The sequence below is a fragment of the Trachinotus anak genome, unplaced genomic scaffold, assembly GCF_046630095.1.
Source record: "Trachinotus anak isolate AG129_WGS33_773 ecotype Australia unplaced genomic scaffold, CSIRO_AGI_Tana_v1 ptg000018l, whole genome shotgun sequence".
Taxonomy (NCBI): Eukaryota; Metazoa; Chordata; class Actinopteri; order Carangiformes; family Carangidae; genus Trachinotus; species Trachinotus anak.
The window spans coordinates 14252501-14271247 of NW_027273869.1; the positions used below are offsets into that span (position 1 = coordinate 14252501).

General features: G+C 41.4%; 3 protein-coding genes across 3 annotated transcripts in view; 1 reads left to right on the plus strand and 2 right to left on the minus strand.

Annotated features, from left to right (window-relative positions):
* Positions 1-181, plus strand: part of LOC139635165 (protein mono-ADP-ribosyltransferase PARP12) — a 4925-nt gene extending 4744 nt beyond the window's left edge. The window contains exon 12 of the mRNA XM_071502212.1: positions 1-181. This exon is cut by the window's left edge and continues 258 nt beyond it. The gene's annotated coding sequence lies outside the window, so the exon portion shown is untranslated.
* Positions 182-2535: 2354 nt separating this feature from the next.
* scyl2 (SCY1 like pseudokinase 2) lies at positions 2536-12649 on the minus strand. Its single transcript, XM_071502211.1, has 18 exons — positions 12505-12649; positions 10407-10603; positions 10066-10223; positions 9455-9599; positions 8083-8232; positions 7728-7949; positions 7404-7520; positions 7156-7281; positions 6618-6794; positions 5973-6095; positions 5446-5559; positions 5070-5202; positions 4855-4973; positions 4076-4176; positions 3782-3851; positions 3534-3617; positions 3310-3432; positions 2536-3217 (listed from the first exon to the last, which is right to left on the minus strand). Exons 2-18 carry the CDS (start codon positions 10581-10583, stop codon positions 2585-2587), a joined length of 2772 nt encoding a protein of 923 aa, XP_071358312.1. The 5' UTR covers positions 10584-10603; positions 12505-12649; the 3' UTR covers positions 2536-2584.
* A 1689-nt stretch (positions 12650-14338) lies between these two features.
* Positions 14339-18494, minus strand: depdc4 (DEP domain containing 4). Its single transcript, XM_071502826.1, has 9 exons — positions 18353-18494; positions 17083-17506; positions 16652-16803; positions 16350-16545; positions 15908-16149; positions 15609-15751; positions 15290-15415; positions 14987-15065; positions 14339-14675 (listed from the first exon to the last, which is right to left on the minus strand). Exons 1-9 carry the CDS (start codon positions 18429-18431, stop codon positions 14476-14478), a joined length of 1641 nt encoding a protein of 546 aa, XP_071358927.1. The 5' UTR covers positions 18432-18494; the 3' UTR covers positions 14339-14475.
* Between the last annotated feature and the right edge of the window lie 253 nt (positions 18495-18747).

Consider the following 18747-nt stretch of genomic DNA (forward strand, 5'->3'; position numbering starts at 1 on the left):
TGATGCCTTATGAAATGCTAAATTGTTCATGAATACTGCCTTGTAATCAGTACAATTTTTTTTAACTGTTTTCAATGTTTACCTTTTGATAAGATACCTCTTTTAACCTAAAACTACAGGGAAGTTAACTTTAATGTTTCATGTGATGCTGCTTATTAAATTGTGCATGTAAATATCAAAACGTCTCCTTAATAATTCTTTGTAATCAGCACTAAATTTACTTACACTCCAGTGTCTGAAGTAGAGATAAAAATTCATCGCACAAATAATGACCATCCTTTGAGAGTATTAGATTGTGTACTTTCCTTTATATGTACAGATTTTCATTGAACCACCTCAGAAACCAGCACCTGAACACATAAAACACAGGCCACACTACACATATATGACAGCAGTAGTATACAAACAATCTTGTAGAAGAATAAGATTTAGTTTTCTGCTTTGGGGTTCTGCCAGGATATGTGACACACGCTCCAAAGATCGCATCCCACTTTGTGATTAAATCAAAAACTGCCACGTAGTATATGTTGATCTACAGACGAAGATCCAATCACAGACATTTGTAGTTGTGTGTATGACAAAAAAGAGGAAATTAACAGAACCCTGAAGAGCCAAATTCACAAGCGCGTTAACACTGCCATGCGGCTAGAGAGAAAGCTCACCTGGTATGTGTGGCGTCATTACACAGAACCAAAAGTTAATCCAATAAAAGACGTTACACTTCAGCATGTTAACAACAATCATTGTCAGCGGAAACACAGTGTGACCAAGGTGCATCTAAAAACCCTAAAGTGGAGTAATTTCCTTCAGAAATGTAAGATTTAGAATGAGTACACATCCATGTTTAGCAGTTTAGAAAATCAGACCTATGAAGTTATTGTAGGTCAGTGGAGATGAAGGTAAGGACACATCGAAAGCTGCTTAAGCCAATCAATGTGCACCCTCAACGACCAATATGGATTATTGCACACAACTCATCTAAGGCCTCTTAACCATTATCACAAGAACATAAAAATGCCAAGGCCCTCACAGAGCAATAGCTTTTTAAATAACTATATATTTACACTTCATAACATGTCGCCAGCACAGGTCCTCTGACAGCTGGAAAGTGCTGAAATCAAAATATATAGTGATTTCTTCTTCACTGTACAAATTGATCAACAGAAATGGTACACTGGAGGATTCGGAGCTCCTGTAAAAACCTCTTCAGAGCAAATCCTGGAGCTGGGTGTGTGAAATAAACCGTCATTGGTCACAGGAATAATTAGGAATCATTACAAAAGTGGTCAAGTTCAGTAACATGCAATAAAGCAAGAGAATTCAGAAGGAAAACACCAGACAGCTGATGAAGAGGGAAAATATTAATACTTGAGTAACAGATGAGTGCTGTCTGTCCAGTTTTACACGTGTACCCATGTAAGGCACAACCGCCTAAGCAGCGCGTATGGTCCTTTTTCAGCGCTTTCAGCATTAGCATCTTGTTAAAAGGACACTGCTGTAATAGCTACTTCACACATCCTAACCCACTGTCAGTCACACGAATCATTCATACTGCATTTACAGAAACGGATCGTGGTTTTTGTTACTAAAGGAGGTGAAATGTGTGTCTGCAAATTAACCGCCCTCTTTTCAACATGTTTGCTTAAATGTCAAATTAAGTGATAAAAAAAAAAAAAGAAAGCACTAGAGCCACATAAAGGGGAAACAATGAAGACCACACTGGATCTAAGTCCAATTCATGTTCTCAAGATGGAACTGCTGCAGAGGAACAGTTACCATGGAGACAGACTGCAGAGGGGTTACTCTGTTTGCCCCACTAAAACTGCAACTACTGGGCTGTCGGTTTTCTGCACCCCCCTTTTCAGATTGTCTCCACGGAGGAGCCTCCTGGATGCAGATCACTGACTGCAGGCTTGTCCGTGCTACACTTCAAGCCATCTCCCGCTGGGCTCAGGCATTTTGGTGTCTGCAGTAATTGTCTTTAAGCCAACCCTCTGATCACTTTAGACATGCAGCAAATCCTAAAATAATCTGGAGGAACGATAAAGGTACAGAAGCCTGAAACTGAGCAGATGTGTGGCATTGAAGCCTTTTTTTTTTCTTTCCTTTCTCCATCCTTTTTCAGCCAATTCTGAAGGGTGATTCTGATGCAACTCGTTCAGGAAGTGAAATACACTCGACCCACTCAGTCATTCATGATATGAACACAAAACCTTCCTGAATAAACTGAGTTGGGATTCATCTCAACCCATGACATTTGGATTCCCAAGAATGTCAAGTACAAAACAGTAGGAAACCCCCAGCATTTAAAGAACACAGCATAGAAGAAGAAGTTCCCATCCCAAGCTTTTTGTCCTTCCGGTCAAGTAGAAATGGAATTCAGGTGCAGGTTGACTCGCCGGCTGAATGTGAGCAAGATTCAGAATTCAAACTAGGTCAGATTAAAAACACAGACTGCAAGATCCTTGAAAGGATTTTAAATCTTCACATTCAATCAGTGTCTTGTTCTGTGAGATTTCAAGGCTCTTCTGTCCAAAGTTATTAAAAGAATATACTCAACCTGGGAATGAGGTGAATGATACAATTAGCCAAATAAGTCTTTCAGATCATTGTTGACAGATGCGCTATGTTTAACTCCACTTTGGTTCATGCTAGGGGCAGCGGCAGGTTGAGAAAAGTTCTGCGGGCTGAAAAAAGGGTTTGCTTGCATCCCGAACCCACTTGGCACCCCTCCCATACCTACTGTTGCACCCTGCATCTGAGTCTGAGCGTTCTGGGCTGAACCGAACTGATTGAGCCAAGGGGTGTTGGGTCCAGCTGTGGCCGTGGGACCCAGTTGGTTGAGGGTGACTTTGGGTTTGCTGGGTGTGAAGAGATTGTCCAAGGCTGACAAATCAGGGGCTTTATTTGTCTGCCCCATGGGAGCTTGATTCTGTGTGAGCGCTCCAAAGTTTGGGGTGCTGGTGGTGGTGGCCATGCCGCCGTAGAGCCCGGGACCTGTGGGCCGCATGCCCATCCCCATGCCTCCTGCGTGGAAGCCCATAGGTGGGTTGAAGCCATTAGAGACTGAGGCGCCCATGGAGCCAACCATGGGGCTGGAGGAGGGGAAGGCAGACATGGTGGTGCCCTGCACTGGGGCTGGCCGTGCAGTGTTGGCCAAGGACAGGCTGTTTAGCGATGTCATGTTGTTGAGAAGGCTGCTGGTCAGATCCTTAGTCTGCAACATTAAGAGTGAGATTTATCTTAACGAGCCATTAGTGTTTTGAGGATGACTATGAGTATGTGTGCACCGACGTATGCAGTTCGTACCTGTGAGTTGGTGGTGGCGGCTGGTTTGATCGTCTGCGGTGCTAACGGCTGCTGGCTCCTCAGTTTGGCTGCTTGCTCCTGCTCCTTAGCCAATCGCTGTTTCTCCTCTAGAGTCAGAGACATCTAGGGCGGTTCAAAGGAACAGAGACCATCAACGGACTGGACTACATGCGAAATAAGCAAAGGTGAACTTGTGTAAATGAGGTGTGAAATCATTTCCATACTCTATTAGGTTGTGAGGCTGCTGCTGCTGCTGCGGATCCGTTCTCTTTCCCATTAACCCCTGTGCTGCCAAAGATGTCATCAATCTGAAATGGGAAAAAAAAAGATGGAAAATGGAGTCACTGCAGCAGAGAGGTAGACACTTCCAGCCTATTCAGTTTTTTTTTAAAAGCAACAATATTTCTGTCACAGGCAAGCACACCCATGTTCTCTGATCTGTTTCTTTGTTGACAAGGAATCGACCTCTCACCTGGTTGCCAGAGCTGGGCGGGCTCTTTGTCTCCTCTGATTGGCTCCCTGGGTTTGAAATGTTTATACTCCTGTTAGAAGAGACAAAATCAGAAAGCAATAGGATTGAACGGAGGCCTGGTTTGTCCAATTATCATATTCATGAGACCAGTAGCGACTGTTCTATTAGAGAGCCAACTACCCCAGATGTCTTATCTAATTTGCATTTAAAAAATTCCATTAATATTTATGTCTATTTGATTCATAATCAAAGTTAGATTCTACTGTACAGGGCGAATTAAATTCACACAGATACCTCTGCTGCTCCTGCATGATGTGCAGCTGCTCCAGCTTGGTCTTGTGTTCAGCCTCCATGCGACTCAGCATGTCCCGTATAACCATCATGAACGAGTTAAACTGAATGTATCAGATAAAATTACATAAGAGGGAATTTGAAGATTTAGGCAGATTATACAAAATGCGTCAGCCGCAAACCACAAACCAACAACGAAATATGGTCACAATCTCCACTTCCTGAGTTACAGCGTTGAATAATGGCCAGAAAAGTTTTTGAAGAACGTTATGATTTCTCAGGGACGTTGACCTTGGACAATTTGGATATAAAATGTCATCACTTCATTTTATCCTTTGATCATTTGTGCTGTGTCATTATTAGTGTATGAATTCTCCAGTTATGGCCAAAAATGTGATTTGTGAGATCACAGTGACCTTGACCTTTAACCTTTAACCAAGTTCTAATCAGTTCATCCTTGAGTCCAAGTGAAGGTTTGTGCCAAATACGAAGAAATTAAGCCGTCTTGTTCAAGAGAACAAAAACGTGTTGTGGGAGGTCACAGTGACCTTTGACCTCCAAAATTGAATCAGTTCATCCTTCACTGAACATTTGAACCAAATGTAATTAAATTCCTTCAAGGCGTTACTGAGATATCACGTTCACAAGAATGGGACCTGAAAAACACGATGCCTCCGGCCCTGGCTGTCACTGGCACGGAGGCATAAACAGATAAAGAAAATGTGTTTTTCACAGATGTACTGCTGAATGTAATTTAAAAAGGTGCGTTGGCTGTGTGGTACCTGATTCAGGTTGAGGTTGTTGTCTATACTCAGAGAGACAAGGTGGGGCAGGCTCTTGGTGGCAAGGTGCTCTTTGGGAATGCCCAGCTTCTTGTGGCTGAAGGTGCATTTATAGATTCCTAAAGGGAGGAGAAAGAAAGTTAAATAACCAATCACTGAGCCAATCAAGAGGTTGCTAAACTGTTTAAGAGGTGGAGTATTGAGAAGTTCTTTACCTAGAATCCCCATGAGTACTGCTGGTTCCCTAGAGGGGATCTGTTGTAGGAAGGGCAGGATCTCATCAATGACAAACCACTTGTCTAGATATTCCAAAATCTTCCCCAGACACACCAGAGAGTTCACTCGTACCTATACAGAAACAAAGGAAAATGCATATACAGACAAAGTCAGAATACATGTACAGTTTAAATGAGGTAACATTTTGTGAGATTATTTCAGACGGTTGTAGAGAGTGATGGAAGTAAGAATAACCATTTTAGAGAAGGACCAGGGCAAAAGTGAAGACATAACTAAAGAATTTTTTTTTTTTTTCAGAAGCAGATAGCTTGCACGGTACAAGCTGAGAGCAGAAAATAACTAATAAAGACTCACAGCTAGTGAGGAGGTCTGTAGGCAGGCTGATTTGATCCGAGGGATGAGGGAGTTCTTCATGGACGGGTAGTCAATCAGGTTGGCAAATGTCGGGATGATGTTCAGGCACAGCTCCTGCTCGGCCACAGATAAGATGTTATGAAATATGACATTTTTATGATGCCAAATACAGCATCCATTCTCACTGTTCTCACAAGATAACACTAAAAAGAGACGAAGAGTACCAGCAGGTGACAAAAAAAATAAATGTTCCAAGGTTTCCAAGTGGAATGCTAAAAATATACACCAAAGAAGTAAAAACTGGCAACTAATGTTTGTACTTTAAACAGATGATGTCTAAAACAAGCCTAAAAATATTTTTTTGGTACAGCATCTGACTTATTCAAAAATCAAATATACAGTAGCTCCATCAGTCATGATGTATTTGAAGATGATGATGATGATAACTTCCACTGGATCTGGTGGTCACTGCTCTGCTTTCCAGGATTTACAACTGACTGTGTTAAGTTAATGCTGAGCATCTGTACCTGGATCTGTACAGAAGGGGCTTCCAGAGCTCTGTAGACCATCGGCAACACACTGTTCTTAATGTCCTCCGCCGGTGTTTTGGTCAGCAGCAGGTCCATCTTTTGCAGGAAGATCAGCAGGATCTGCGCAGCACAGGGACCCAGTTAGTAAAACAAGAGTCAAAAGCAAGAGAATACTATCCTACCTTCTACTTGTGAGTACGGTGGTGAGTGAAAGTGAGCAGAGATCGGGATTGCGGTGGTTTTAGTACAGCTTTTAGTAGTACAACACCAACAACACAACACATACAGTAGCTGGTGTAGGAGAGGAAATTCACAGCAGAGAGCACTCACCATATTACTAGCCTGAGGAGGCATGGAAAGAAAGATACAGAGAAAGACATGTGTTGATAAAGTAACAGACTGAGCCCAAACATTCATGCTCTTTAGTCAGATTGTATTTAACTGGTTAATGTCACTTTCAAAACGCACAACTGCCATAGGGGAGAAAACACCATGCAAAGGTTTTTTGAAAGAAACAAATCTTCAGTGGGTTTTTAAAAGGCGCACTAGCTGAGAACATATCACGTGAGTGCATTGCTAGCTTAGCATAAAATGCTTCAATTATTTCTTGTACAACCAGCCAAGTGTTTTCAATGTATCTACCTGAACAGGCTCTTGCTGCTTGAAAACAGGTGTGAGGTCAGGCAAGATCAGACGAACATACTCCTCCTTGGTGCACTCCTCGGCGATCAGCAGCACGTTAGGCAGCACGAAGGGAACCATGTCCGGGTTGACAAACTCGGAGGTCAACGCCGGCAAGATTCGATATACGACCACTCTCTGTGGGAACGGAAATGAGAATGAGTTGAAGAAGCAACTAACGATGACTTCAAACTGTAATACTGCAGACAAAACAGAAACAGAGAAAACAGCACTACAGTCTGTGTGTGTTTGTGTAGTGTTTCAGTTTATAGACAAATGAACAGAGAGCATATGTTCCAATTGATGTGGAAACACTGAGAGCATTGTTTGACAGTAACATGCCCTCAGTTACTAAAGGAGGATTAAGTTTGCAGGACACAGACTGTAAACAAATCTGGAAAATATCCATACTCATGGATACTATGACTTTTTGACCACTTAGCTCAGCCTTTGTGGCCGATTTTACTGCATTTCCTACACAAACTCTACAAGCATTTACCTTGGGTAGTTTGGGCAGGACTTTGGGGAGGCCTTTGTAGAACTGAGACTTCTGTAGGTTGTCCCTTTGGAAGAGGGAGTCAAAGTACTGAAGAGTAACAGCACCCACGTCATCAAAAAATGGAATCTGAATTAAACAAGCAAAAAAAACAAGAAAATAAGAGAGAGATGCTTCATCAAATGAAATCCAGGAAATATTTCCAACACAAGAATAAAGAAATATATTATGCATGTAATAACCATGCAAACCTTGGTCATCTGGTCGGCATCAGGCCGGACATTAGGCGTGACGCTGAGCAGCATTTTGACATGGTCCCGCACCTCCTCAGGGATCTTGTTCAGCAGTGCTGGACTCATGCTGCTCAGCTACAACGGAAGAAGACAGAAATAACATAAGTTCCTAATTTCTTGGAGTGTGTCAAGTGACAGTCATCAGGATTATTTCAAACATGTTTCTGTTTCCCAAATTAAATCTGGACAAGCCTGCACCATGAGATATTATGAAAGATTTCTGATCCTTCGAGTTTATCCGGTCATTTGTCATGCTTCCACATTTCGCACACCTCCACTCACCTGGTCCAGCTGCCTGCTGAAGCTCTTAAAAATGTCATGCTTGTTGACTTGGAAAACAGGCTTGCCCTCGTTGAAGATTGCGTGCATGACCACGCCCAGAGAGTACATGTCGGAGGCAGAGTCACAGCTGACAGACAGGATATACTCAGGGGCCAGGTATTCAGGGTTGGGGAGGCAGAGTGGAGGGAGGTTGGGTTCCCACTCTTTACATGTGTACTTGGGCTGAAGGGGATGAGAGGATATGAGAATGTAAAGATGTGACAATACTACTAGACATCAGATTGATAGAGCAGTAAGCTTGGCTGGAAGCCCTGCCTGACAGGCTGAACTGAGAGAACAAAAATCCTGCACATACCTCGGCATCTGAGGGGTTCGTAGAGGAGATGCTGAAGTCAAAGCCCATGATCTTCCATGCTCCACTCTTGTTTAGGATGATGTTCTCCGGACACAGGTTGCCATGGACCATTTTCACTCCACTGTGGAGAAAGGACAAACCCTCCGACATCTAAAGAGATGGAAAAATTAAAATGTCAGGAAAGATTAAGAGTGTGTTAGATACAAGCACATTGTTTGTATTAAAATGCTATGAGTTTGGCACTACACTCACTTGATCAGGATCATAGCTCAAGAATTCAAGCAAGGTAAACCCATACCCATTCCATACCAAAGCAAACACCCAGGATAAACCTGTATTTGCCATCAGTGGGAATGGGTCGACACATATTACAACCACAAATTAGTTTGGATCTGGCATGTCTCAGCTGACGTATGAAAGGGTGACCACGATTCTGTAATCATTATAGGATTACCCTGCAGTTGCAAAATAGGCAGTGTAACCAACACCCTATCTAATCCTTGCTAAACATTACAGGTATTTTCTAGGCCTCTCAACTGTGAACCCCCCCCCCCCCTTTAAATAACAGTTTAAGACCAATGAGGGTTAAAGGGACACAAAGAAGGAGGAGGATGGGTAAAATGCACCCTGGTAAAAATTTAACTAACACTGCAGCCTGGTAGACAACAGCATGACTCTGAAAGGTGAGGTGTGGAGTTGAACAGGTTTGACTGACTTTGAGGGGCAGCAGCATATGAATACATACTGGACTTCCAGATGTTGACTACATGCTATTAAAACCTGCTAGACAACTAAGATTTAGTGTGCTCATAATAATGAACGCTCAAGTTCTCATTTGAAAACATTTGTCCTATTGTTGGATCTGGTTACTGTGTCACAGATGATGTGTACAGAGGTAGATGGTTCACTAAATACACATTTTCTTTATTAATGTTTTTTTATTTGTTTTACTGTGTCTGCAATGTATGTCCTGTGACCAATGAGTTTCAAAAGAGGTCCTTTGGTATAAGGCATCTTAAAGTTCCTGACACATCATGATTTGAGTTTATACGAGTGGTTGATTAACTGATTTGTCAAATATATGAAAATTAATCAGCAGCAATTTTGATAATTTAATTGCCATTTTAACAAAAATTAACTGCTTCCAGCTTCTAAAAATCAACTGAATCTTTTTGGGTTTCAGACTGTTGGTGGGACAACACAAGGCAATTAAAATCTCAACCTGTGATAAATGTGATAAACATAAACATTCATATATATGACATTTTTACAAACCATAGAATTAATCAAGAAAATAAGTATCCACTGATCAATAATAAAAATACATAGTTGTAACCCTGCATCAAGCAACCTAACCAGTCTGCACTCTCACCTGTAGCAAGCCATACTTGGTCTCCACATCAAAGAGTTTGTACTCTTTGATGTCGTTGGGCACGGGGCTGGGCAGGTTGTCCCACTGGCCCAGCACATTGGACAGACTTGCAAACACTGGCTCTGTACAGAACGCCAGACAGTCTCTGAGGGCCACACACAAGAAATAACATCAAATAATTGCTTTTTAAATGTTAAGTTATTCTTGAACAGACACAGACAATTTACAACCCAACCAAAAGGTTAAAACAGAGGCAGAAAAGTACTGTGAAGCGAGAGCTGCCCTGGGAGGAAGTAAAAAAAAAAAAAAAAAAAAAAAAAAAAAAATAGTAGAAAAAAACAGAAGCACAAAAAAAGCCTCAACCTTATTTTGCCCACAGGGATCGTACATTATTCATGGAATAATCTATAGACTCTTTTGATCATGACAAACTTCTGCTCACATATGCACACACAGAGGCAGACAAATAGATTTGTTTTCAATTTTTTTCCTCTTGAATGTCAAGCCCCTCTTTGAGGTGTGACTCATTCAATTTGTCCTTGATGTAAGTGTTTGTGTGTGTTTGTATGTTTGTGTGTGTTTGTATGTGTGTATGTGTGTGTGTTAATCACCGTGACTCTTCCAGAGGATGCTGCACAGTCAGGAGACGGGGGTGACGCAGTCTGGTCAGCTGTTGCACTCCTCTTTTCAGCGAATCAATGATTTGGTCCTTCTCAAATTTCTGATACTTGTCAATCATCTTCTTATCAAACACAAACACCGCCACTTCCTGGAGGATCAAAGACAAACAACAAGGTGCTGAAATTAGCAGTATCAAGTCTGACAGTTACTTCTGGTGTGGAAAATCCTCAGCTGACTTCATCAGCAGCAGAAGCACCACCAGTTATTTAACCATTTAAGTCTGATGTTGAATTGGAGCTAGACTGATCAGGCAGCAGATATCAATACGCACCTGTTTGGTGGACTTCTTAGTGCCATTGTAGATCCTCCAGCACATGCCAGGACCCCCGCTGGCAATATGTCGTCCAACCTCAAACTCCCGTGTCACGGGGTTGCCCATGACAGCGCTGGTGACATCCGCTGTCACCTTAGTGACAGTGCTTTTTAGCTTGTTCAGCATGGACTCCATGTTCAGGCCTGACCTGGCAGCTAAGGTGAGAGGGGGAGATGACAGACCATCCCGGACAGGTAAGCATTTAAAGAAAAATACAGGTTTTAACTAAGTTACAGACCAGTGACAGTGTCAAAACAATAAGTCTGTACAATCACTGAAAGAGACTGCTGTAGCCTAACCCTTTCTAGCTAAGCAAAAGCATTTAACAATCCATTAGACATGCACTCTAATGCACCTGCTTGACAATTTGCACATCAAAGTGCCACCAGCGTCTGGCCTGTGCTGGCTGAGGAGAATAAGCACCATAATAGCCCAGGCTGTCCCCAGATATATAAAACGACTCAGAGCAAAGTCAAGCACACCAAAGTAAGGCTCTCTTTCAAAATACTTCAGTGACTTGAAAGCATATTAGGCAACAGGAAGTCAGACAGAGGAACATGGCCGACGGTAATATGGCCAAGTCATGTCAACTGCTTCTTCATCCTTTTATCTGTCTTGAGTGTGCTTTCAGTACTTTGATGTTTATTTCACTGCAGTGAAACAAGGCTGAATAACCTTTATAATTTATACCAATGTATATATATCATTATCATATATGAGATGCACACTGTACAGTTTACATAATTAATGCTTCACAGATTCTTGCATATAAAGTTAGGCATCAGTATAAAATGGATCAAAGCGCGCTGAATATGTATTCAGATTTGTAGATCCTTGCCAATACTTTTCTGTTAATGAGAACCCCTGTTTGTGCTGTGTATATATAATGTCACTACACAGCACTATACAAGACCTCCCTCAAGCTTGTGTACGCTCAGCCAGTGCCAGCTGCTGTAACAATATGTGACCGGCCAAACTGAGGGTACATAAAACTATGGAGTCTATCAATTAGCATGGCTCAATCTGATGCTGTCAGCTTTGATGATGTTTATAGTGTGTCAGGCTTTCTCAGTCCCCTTCTTTCCCTAGTTTTGTACATTTTCTGCAACAGCCAGACCTACTTGAGTCTCACCCACAATGTAGCTTCATCAGGTGATATGAAACTGTGCTCACAACTGCATGGTCTCTGTCCTGATTCACTCAGCGGTCAACATCGTGGCATAGCTGTCAGAGCTTATTATTCATTTCATGATGGACTTGCAGGCTATGAAAACAATGCCAAAGGAACCAGCATATACTAGAAGCAGATCTATCTCCATACGTCTCAATTATTAAAACATATTTTATTAAGAAATTCTGTTTTAAAGCTTTTTACTGGCAGCAAGTTTTAAGGGTTTTTGGCTAAGGAGTACCAACATTGCTGGGAGTCAATTTACTTTACACGAACTGTCATATGTCGACATTAGCCGCCAGCTAGTGGCCAGACAAACAGATGCAAACTGTGAGAGCAGCGTTTTGGACATTCACCTCACCAAAACCACCTGCACCACAGAGTCCCCCCCCCCCCCTAGCTTAGCACAGTCATTAGCACATTAGCCGTCAGGATGCCAAGCAGTGTAATACCAGGTTTAATACCAGGTTGTTAAGTTTGTTCTGGCACAGTATTCACGTCAGCTGATTAAAGCAAATCTAAGCTTTGGTTTGAAGTATTATAATGTTACATTTGTCTCTTGGGGTGACTGTCATGTCAGGTTGGGAAATACCTTGATGTTAGCTCTGTCGACCGTATGGTTTAGCCTGTGCGTACGCATCAAAACTAGCACAGCACTGTGACACTGTCGTTAACAACTATCTTTCCAAACCTTCTTTTAACCCTTTATCTACTTTTGTAGGTACATCATCGCTGTAATCCGTGAAAAGCTTTTTCCCACCTATCCAAGCTAACTAGCCAACAACGCGCAAGTAGACAGTGACGTTACTGTCACTGCTGTCATTATAGTCAAAGACCGTTTGTTTCAATCCAAAACTTTCCCTCCGACACCCTCCAGCTACTTACCTCAATATGAGAAGGGCTCTCGGTTTTATTTCTTATGATATGTGAACTCCCAGCACAAGCGCTGTCAGTAATGGCTGTGAAACACAGCCCCCATGTCTTCCAGTAGCATACGAAATGAGTTAGCTTTGTACGCTAGTGAACGAACAACCCTACTTCCGGGTTTTTTAATGGCGTCAGGTGCATCAACGTCATCCGAGTTTGTTTTTTGTTTTTTTTTATTTTTTTTACACCTACTACTTTGAAATCACTGCACAGTATGCACAAATAAACTGCACATCCAGTCTCTTCATATGTAGTTTAAACTCGGGAGTTGTTTTCAGTGACAGTTGCACATTTTATAAATTATAATAATAATAATACCTGAGACAAGAGACATTAGCTCGGAGAAGAACAAAGAACAAATAATGCTCTGAGTTTTATTATTATAAGACTAAGGTAACTCACTAACACTATTTAATTAATGTGCACCATTTTTGTAATATATATAAATAATGTATGTGTACACGTGTAACATATGATGAAATCCTTTGCAGTGGTTATTTAGCTGATAATCATAATCAGTGGGCCACAGAATTCGGCCCTACCTGGCATGAAATGTGCAACCAAACTGTTTCTCATATTAATGTGCCCTTTATAACCACTTCAAGGACCTCTAAAGGTCTGTGGACTCCACTAGCAGGATGCACACCCACTAAAGAATATGTACAGGAACATTTTGTTTGAGATCAATTAAACTTTTATTCGTCTTATTTCAACAGAAAGTAAAGCACATTTCAGCATCATAAAGTGCAATCTAACATGACTTCAGTGTTTGTAAAGAACAGGAGATGCTGACTGACATGAGATTTGACTGCAAATTATTTTTTGTATGACCATGGCTTCATCAGTTAAAAGAGGAAAATCTGACCTGAAGCACTGTGGTTTACCAAATAATAAATTAGTATCTTTTATGCCTCTTTCAAGTAAAATCCTAAAAAGTTACAGCTAAAAGATATTTGACCAAGTTACTGGCACTAAAAGCAATTAAAAAGCAATTAATTCCCATACAATTAAAATACAGAATATTAACCTGAGCTATGGTTATCCTAACACATTACTGTACCATTTCTGCTTTTATTCCATATTAAATTTCAAGTTAAAATTCTCACCCAAAAATCTCAAGCAAAAACAAGTTACATACTGTGTTACACTCCATTCAGCTACATTAGTGTTGTTTTTATGCTGCAGTTAAACCCAAAACAAAAAAACTAAATGCTATGACATTGTTATTCTTCACTCGATATGTAGAAATATTAATGCTTCATCAAAGTGCACAGCATTAATTCTGACAACCACAATTCCAGTTCTAAAGCCCCAATCATCCTAATTTAAATAACTCATAAGGATAATTAATTAATTTTATCCAAGTACAATACCAACACCTGCAAGAAGTACATGAGTTAGTACATTATCTGTACAATGAGTACAGCCTCAAAACAGCTGGTTAAATGGCTGTTGAAACTCGAGAGTATTTTATTCCAGTGATCCTTTTATCATTTTTACAACCTACTCGTCATTTCAGAATAATCCATTGTGCAAAAGAAAAATCCCTTCTTTAAACATTATTCATTTCTACAACATTATCATCAGTTCCTTCAACAAAAAGATCTATATCTCCAAACGCACCATCAGTCAGATAACAGACCCAGTGTTATGGGACAAAAAAACTACAAATAAATCCTCAACTATTGTAAATTAATTTGGAGAGGCTAGAGCCATGCAATAATCCTGCAGCAACATCATTTATATTTATTACAGGAACAGCCAGAGGACATTAGGTGTGACTGTGTGAATTATGAGGCCAGCATTTTTATTCGATCCATGATGTGCATTAAATTACTATCATTCTTCAGTGTAAGTGCTGTTCCGTCGCAGACTGGCTCTGTGAAGTGCACCTTGGGAAGTCAAACCAATACTCTCTAACTTTGTGTTTCAGAAGGTGCTGGAGAAATGCTGGAGGAAAACCACAGGGTGATGTTTTTCAAACTCTTTGAGCAGCCTCCTCCTGTCCTTGACGGACATGCTCTTGCTGGAGGAAATGTCATGAAGAAGCTGTTTGAGACTCTCCAGGGTGGTAGCCTCACGCTGGTCCTCGTACTCCTGTGGTGTCACCTGCTGGCAGAAGGTGAATGCTGCAGAGGACAGTGAAGAGGGTGACTGACTGGAGCATAATGCGCACTCCTTCACAAAGAAGGGATTCGTTTTTGATGTGGAGCAACAGTGCCTCCATGTGGACAAAACACTTTACATTTTGGATCATAACTTTTTGCTTAAGTCCTAAGTTCAAGACACATCAGTGCAGGTGTATTTTGTTGCAGATCTGGATACAGATTAAAACTTTTCATTTTAATTTTCGAATTAATTTCTGAGGGCTGGATGGCCTTGGTTGAGGCTGTTTTGTCCTAACATGTAATGTCAGTCGGTGTAGTTGTATTTGACTTACTGGCAATCGAATCAGGGTCTTTTCCCTGCTGCATAGTCTTCAGTGTTCTCCTCACGGCTTCAATAAGAGATGTAGGAGTCTGTATTCATTATGGGAAGTAAGAGAAAAAGCACTGTTAAAAAGTTGAATCCAAAATTGTGAAGAATTAAACTGACCTACCACTAATAAGTGTCTGTAGGTCTACAGTCATAAGTACATAAAGAGCTCAACATAAAGTGGAGCATTAATTGACAAATTAATTTTTCCTTCAAAAATAACGTCATGCCTAAATTCTCAAACGATTCTGAAAGCGCAGAATTGTACCTTGAAGAGCTCCGTGTGATTGTCCATGAGAAACAGTACCAGGGTTTCGCTCTGGGATCGAGTCAGCTCATGATTCTGGACTATTGCTTTCTGAAAAGTGCGGCAGACCAAGGCCCTGTTATCAATCTGAAAGGAAACATACCAGAAAATCAATGACAGACTCATTATAGTAACCGCTTATTCATGTTGGTTATAATACTGCATAATAGAGCTACACTCTAATCTAATAAATCAGTAAAATGATTGAAATGATCTAAAGGAGCGTAAGCAAAAAGCTGGGACTGATGCTGTGGTTTGGTGAGGGAGACTAGTGAGCTACTTGTTTCTGCAGACGGCAGGCATCTGGGTGAGCTGCTGCAGCCATGAGGACCAGTAGTCTCCGCAGTTCATCTCTCATACTTGTCTCCAGTAGCCGCAAACACAGCTGAGATGCTCTGATGGCATCCTGCACCTTCCCTTCATCTAAGAAGAGACAAGACAAACAGGTAAGATTCTCACAGAGAGAGAAAAAGTACTGACCTTCATGAATGAATAGAACAAAACTGTTCCAGAAAATGAATAAAGTATGCCGGAATGTGTTCATATCATAAAATCACTATAAAACTTTTCAGCTCTCACCCAGTAGATTCAGAATTGCAGTGTGTATATCTAGATAGCGTCCTGAGAGAAGTGGAGCTTTTTCCTGTCCGCTGTAGTACTTGGAAATAGTGTCAAAGAGCAGCCTTTTTTGGCCAGCCATCTGCTCTGCATTGCCATCCTCTGCTGGGGCTTGTTGGCTGAGCTGTTCCCCTGCAACCACAATCAGCTGGTCGGGGAAAAGCTCCAAGCAGTCTGCCGCTGCCGACAGCCAACCATCCAACCTGAGATAAAAAGGTGATCAAACAGAGCAAAATATCACTTTATATCAGGTAGAATACATACATAATATACACATATTTGTTACCTGAACTGAAGAGCATAATCCAATTAAATTTTCTCTATCATGTTTGCAAATGTATTTAAGCGGGATCAGTTTATGTCCACTATGCAAAAAGCTTTGAAGTATTAATCAGGCACTAACTGGGGCAGGTTAAGGGTGTCAGGCAGCTCTCTCTCCAGACATGTGTTAGAGATAACCAGGTCCTGGGTGGCCACAGGAGCTCTGCAGGCCTGAGGCTGAACCCTGGAAGGAGAGGTCAGGATGCAGTCCAGCACGGGCAACTCCACTACCTGCAGCAGCTGCAGCAGCGTCTGCTGCTTCCAAACCTCTTCCACCACTGTCAAAGGAGGAACAGAAGGAAGTTCTTGTAAATGTTACACAGCATGTTCCCTTGTATCGTATTGGCAAATACTGAAAGTCTAGCACAGTATTACCAGTCTTACCAGTCTTGGACAGAAAGGCAGAAGAAGTTGGGGCTGTGTTTAGAGCTGGGGACACAGAGGGTCGCAGGTTGATGGTCCTCAGCAGCCTCTCAACCCTCCGATCTGATGATCCAACAGCAAGAGGATTGGAAATTGTTCTCACTTCATTCAGCCTGTAGAAAGAATCATTTTGGTGATTATTAAACTCTCAACTCAAAAGTAAAACTAATTTTGACTCAAACATTAATAACAATAACAATATTTTGAATATAATTCTTAGTTCTTCCATACAATATTAAACCAGTGTTAGGAGTGGGTTCATGACCCTGGAAATAAATGTGTGTATTTCCCTGCTCTGCTTTGTATGTGAATATTCACTCAATGGACAGATTTTATAGTTTGCAATAAGTCCTCCATACTGAGTAGAATTAGTGATGAACTATAAAACCAACCTAGAGCTCTTCTTCCTTTTAATCCGCGGCTCCTCTGGTGGCATGTTTTCTGTGTCACTACTGCACTCCTTCAGGGGAGAGCCAGCTAACACTTTATATTCCAGAAAACGGTAAAGGCTGCAGCTGCTGTCCTCAAAGGCCACTTCCTTGTCTCTGCGGAACAGCTTCGTGCCCACTGGTTCAAACACCTTTGCCTCCATCAGAGCCTGGCAGAGTCGAGCAGCTTTGAGGCGAGACACTTCACTTGTGCAAAACACCACATTCTGCATCAAATAACTGAGGACGGCATCCACGGCGTCTGAGCCTGTGAAACATTCGTTATGAACGCGTAGATGCCTCCTACAGCGGCGCACCTCCACCTGGGTTTGCAGGGCCTGGATGATGTTGTGCCACAGCTGGGTGGCACCAAAGGGCCCTGAGAAACCTATAAGGAGACACAGGGTTTGAGGAAAAGGGGTCAAAACAAGTTCTTTCCCAGAATTAAAATGTTCTGATGGACTTTATTCAGTAACTTGAAAAATGTATTTATACATTTTAATAGTACATCCATTTGGTCCCAGGTTAAAGGGGAACATGAAGGACAAATACTGCACAGTAAAAAAAAATAAGACCTCTAACAATGTGTGTAAAAGCAGTGAAAAAGAATAGTCCCAGGGGTCTCTACTTAAGTTGTGCCTAATTCATTGTGTGCCATTATTAAAGGTGCACAAGTAAAAGCTGTAACATTAATATTGAGTTAATACACAAGTATTGTACAAAACACAAATCTGAGTTACTTTAACTGTACTGGTGTATTTCAACCGTGTTACTTTTCCCTCCATTACATTTGTCTGACCGCTTTAGTTACTTTACAAATCAAGATGTTACACACAAAACATATTAAAAGCTCATACTCAATACTAAACTACCCCAACAGTATTCACAACAGTTCAAACCAACTCCACCTCGAGCAACTCCAGCAGGAAAATGCTGCTTACGCATTGATACATTAGTAATAACAGTTCAATAATACTATATATAATAGTGTAATACTTCAGGAAGACTGCTACTTTTACTTTTAACACTTAAAGTAACATTATCACTGTATAAGTGTATGTCCCTGAATTTCAGTGTTCCCAAAAACAAAGACTTTTCTCCCAGAATCAGGAGCGATAACACGGAGGTTACGACCTGCCCATGAATTCTTATTTACAGCACCGAGCTGTGTTTGCCAGGCTGTATTAAGATACGAAACACTGGGCAACTTGACAGATATTTATCTTTAACTTACCATGTTGTATGTTTTCACGAAAACTCCTTGTCTGGCTGTTCAGTCTCCTGAACCGAGGAGTCAAATCAACCGCCATCATGAGCTCTACGTGTGACGTAAACACGTTCTTCTTCTTCTTCTTCTTCGTCTTCTTCTTCTTCTTCTTCTTGATTAGGGTGTAACACCGCCACCCACTTGGCTGGAGTCAAAACTGTACTAATTTGCCATCTTTGTTTCTACATTTTTGCTTAGGAATTTCTCTGGACCTGGATATTTTCCACTACGTGAAAGTACAGCAGAGGGCGTCATAAAGTACGGTGCATCCGGAAAGCATTCACAGCGCTTCACTTTTTCCACATTTTGTTGTGTTACAGCCTTATTCCAAAATGGATTCAATTAAATTTTCACCTCAAATT

Excerpts from the sequence above, each read along its gene's own strand:
- scyl2 (XM_071502211.1), bottom strand. The coding sequence starts at position 10,583 with ATGGAGTCCATGCTGAACAAGCTAAAAAGCACTGTCACTAAGGTGACA. Across the intron at positions 8,233-9,454 it reads CCAAGTATGGCTTGCTACAG|ATGTCGGAGGGTTTGTCCTT; the intron begins GTGAGAGTGCAG and ends CCATCTCTTTAG. Across the intron at positions 6,096-6,617 it reads AGCAGCAAGAGCCTGTTCAG|ATCCTGCTGATCTTCCTGCA; the intron begins GTAGATACATTG and ends TGTGCTGCGCAG.
- depdc4 (XM_071502826.1), bottom strand. The coding sequence starts at position 18,431 with ATGATGGCGGTTGATTTGACTCCTCGGTTCAGGAGACTGAACAGCCAG. Across the intron at positions 16,546-16,651 it reads TGCCTTTCTGTCCAAGACTG|TGGTGGAAGAGGTTTGGAAG; the intron begins GTAAGACTGGTA and ends CTCCTTTGACAG. Across the intron at positions 15,752-15,907 it reads TGCAATTCTGAATCTACTGG|ATGAAGGGAAGGTGCAGGAT; the intron begins GTGAGAGCTGAA and ends GTCTCTTCTTAG.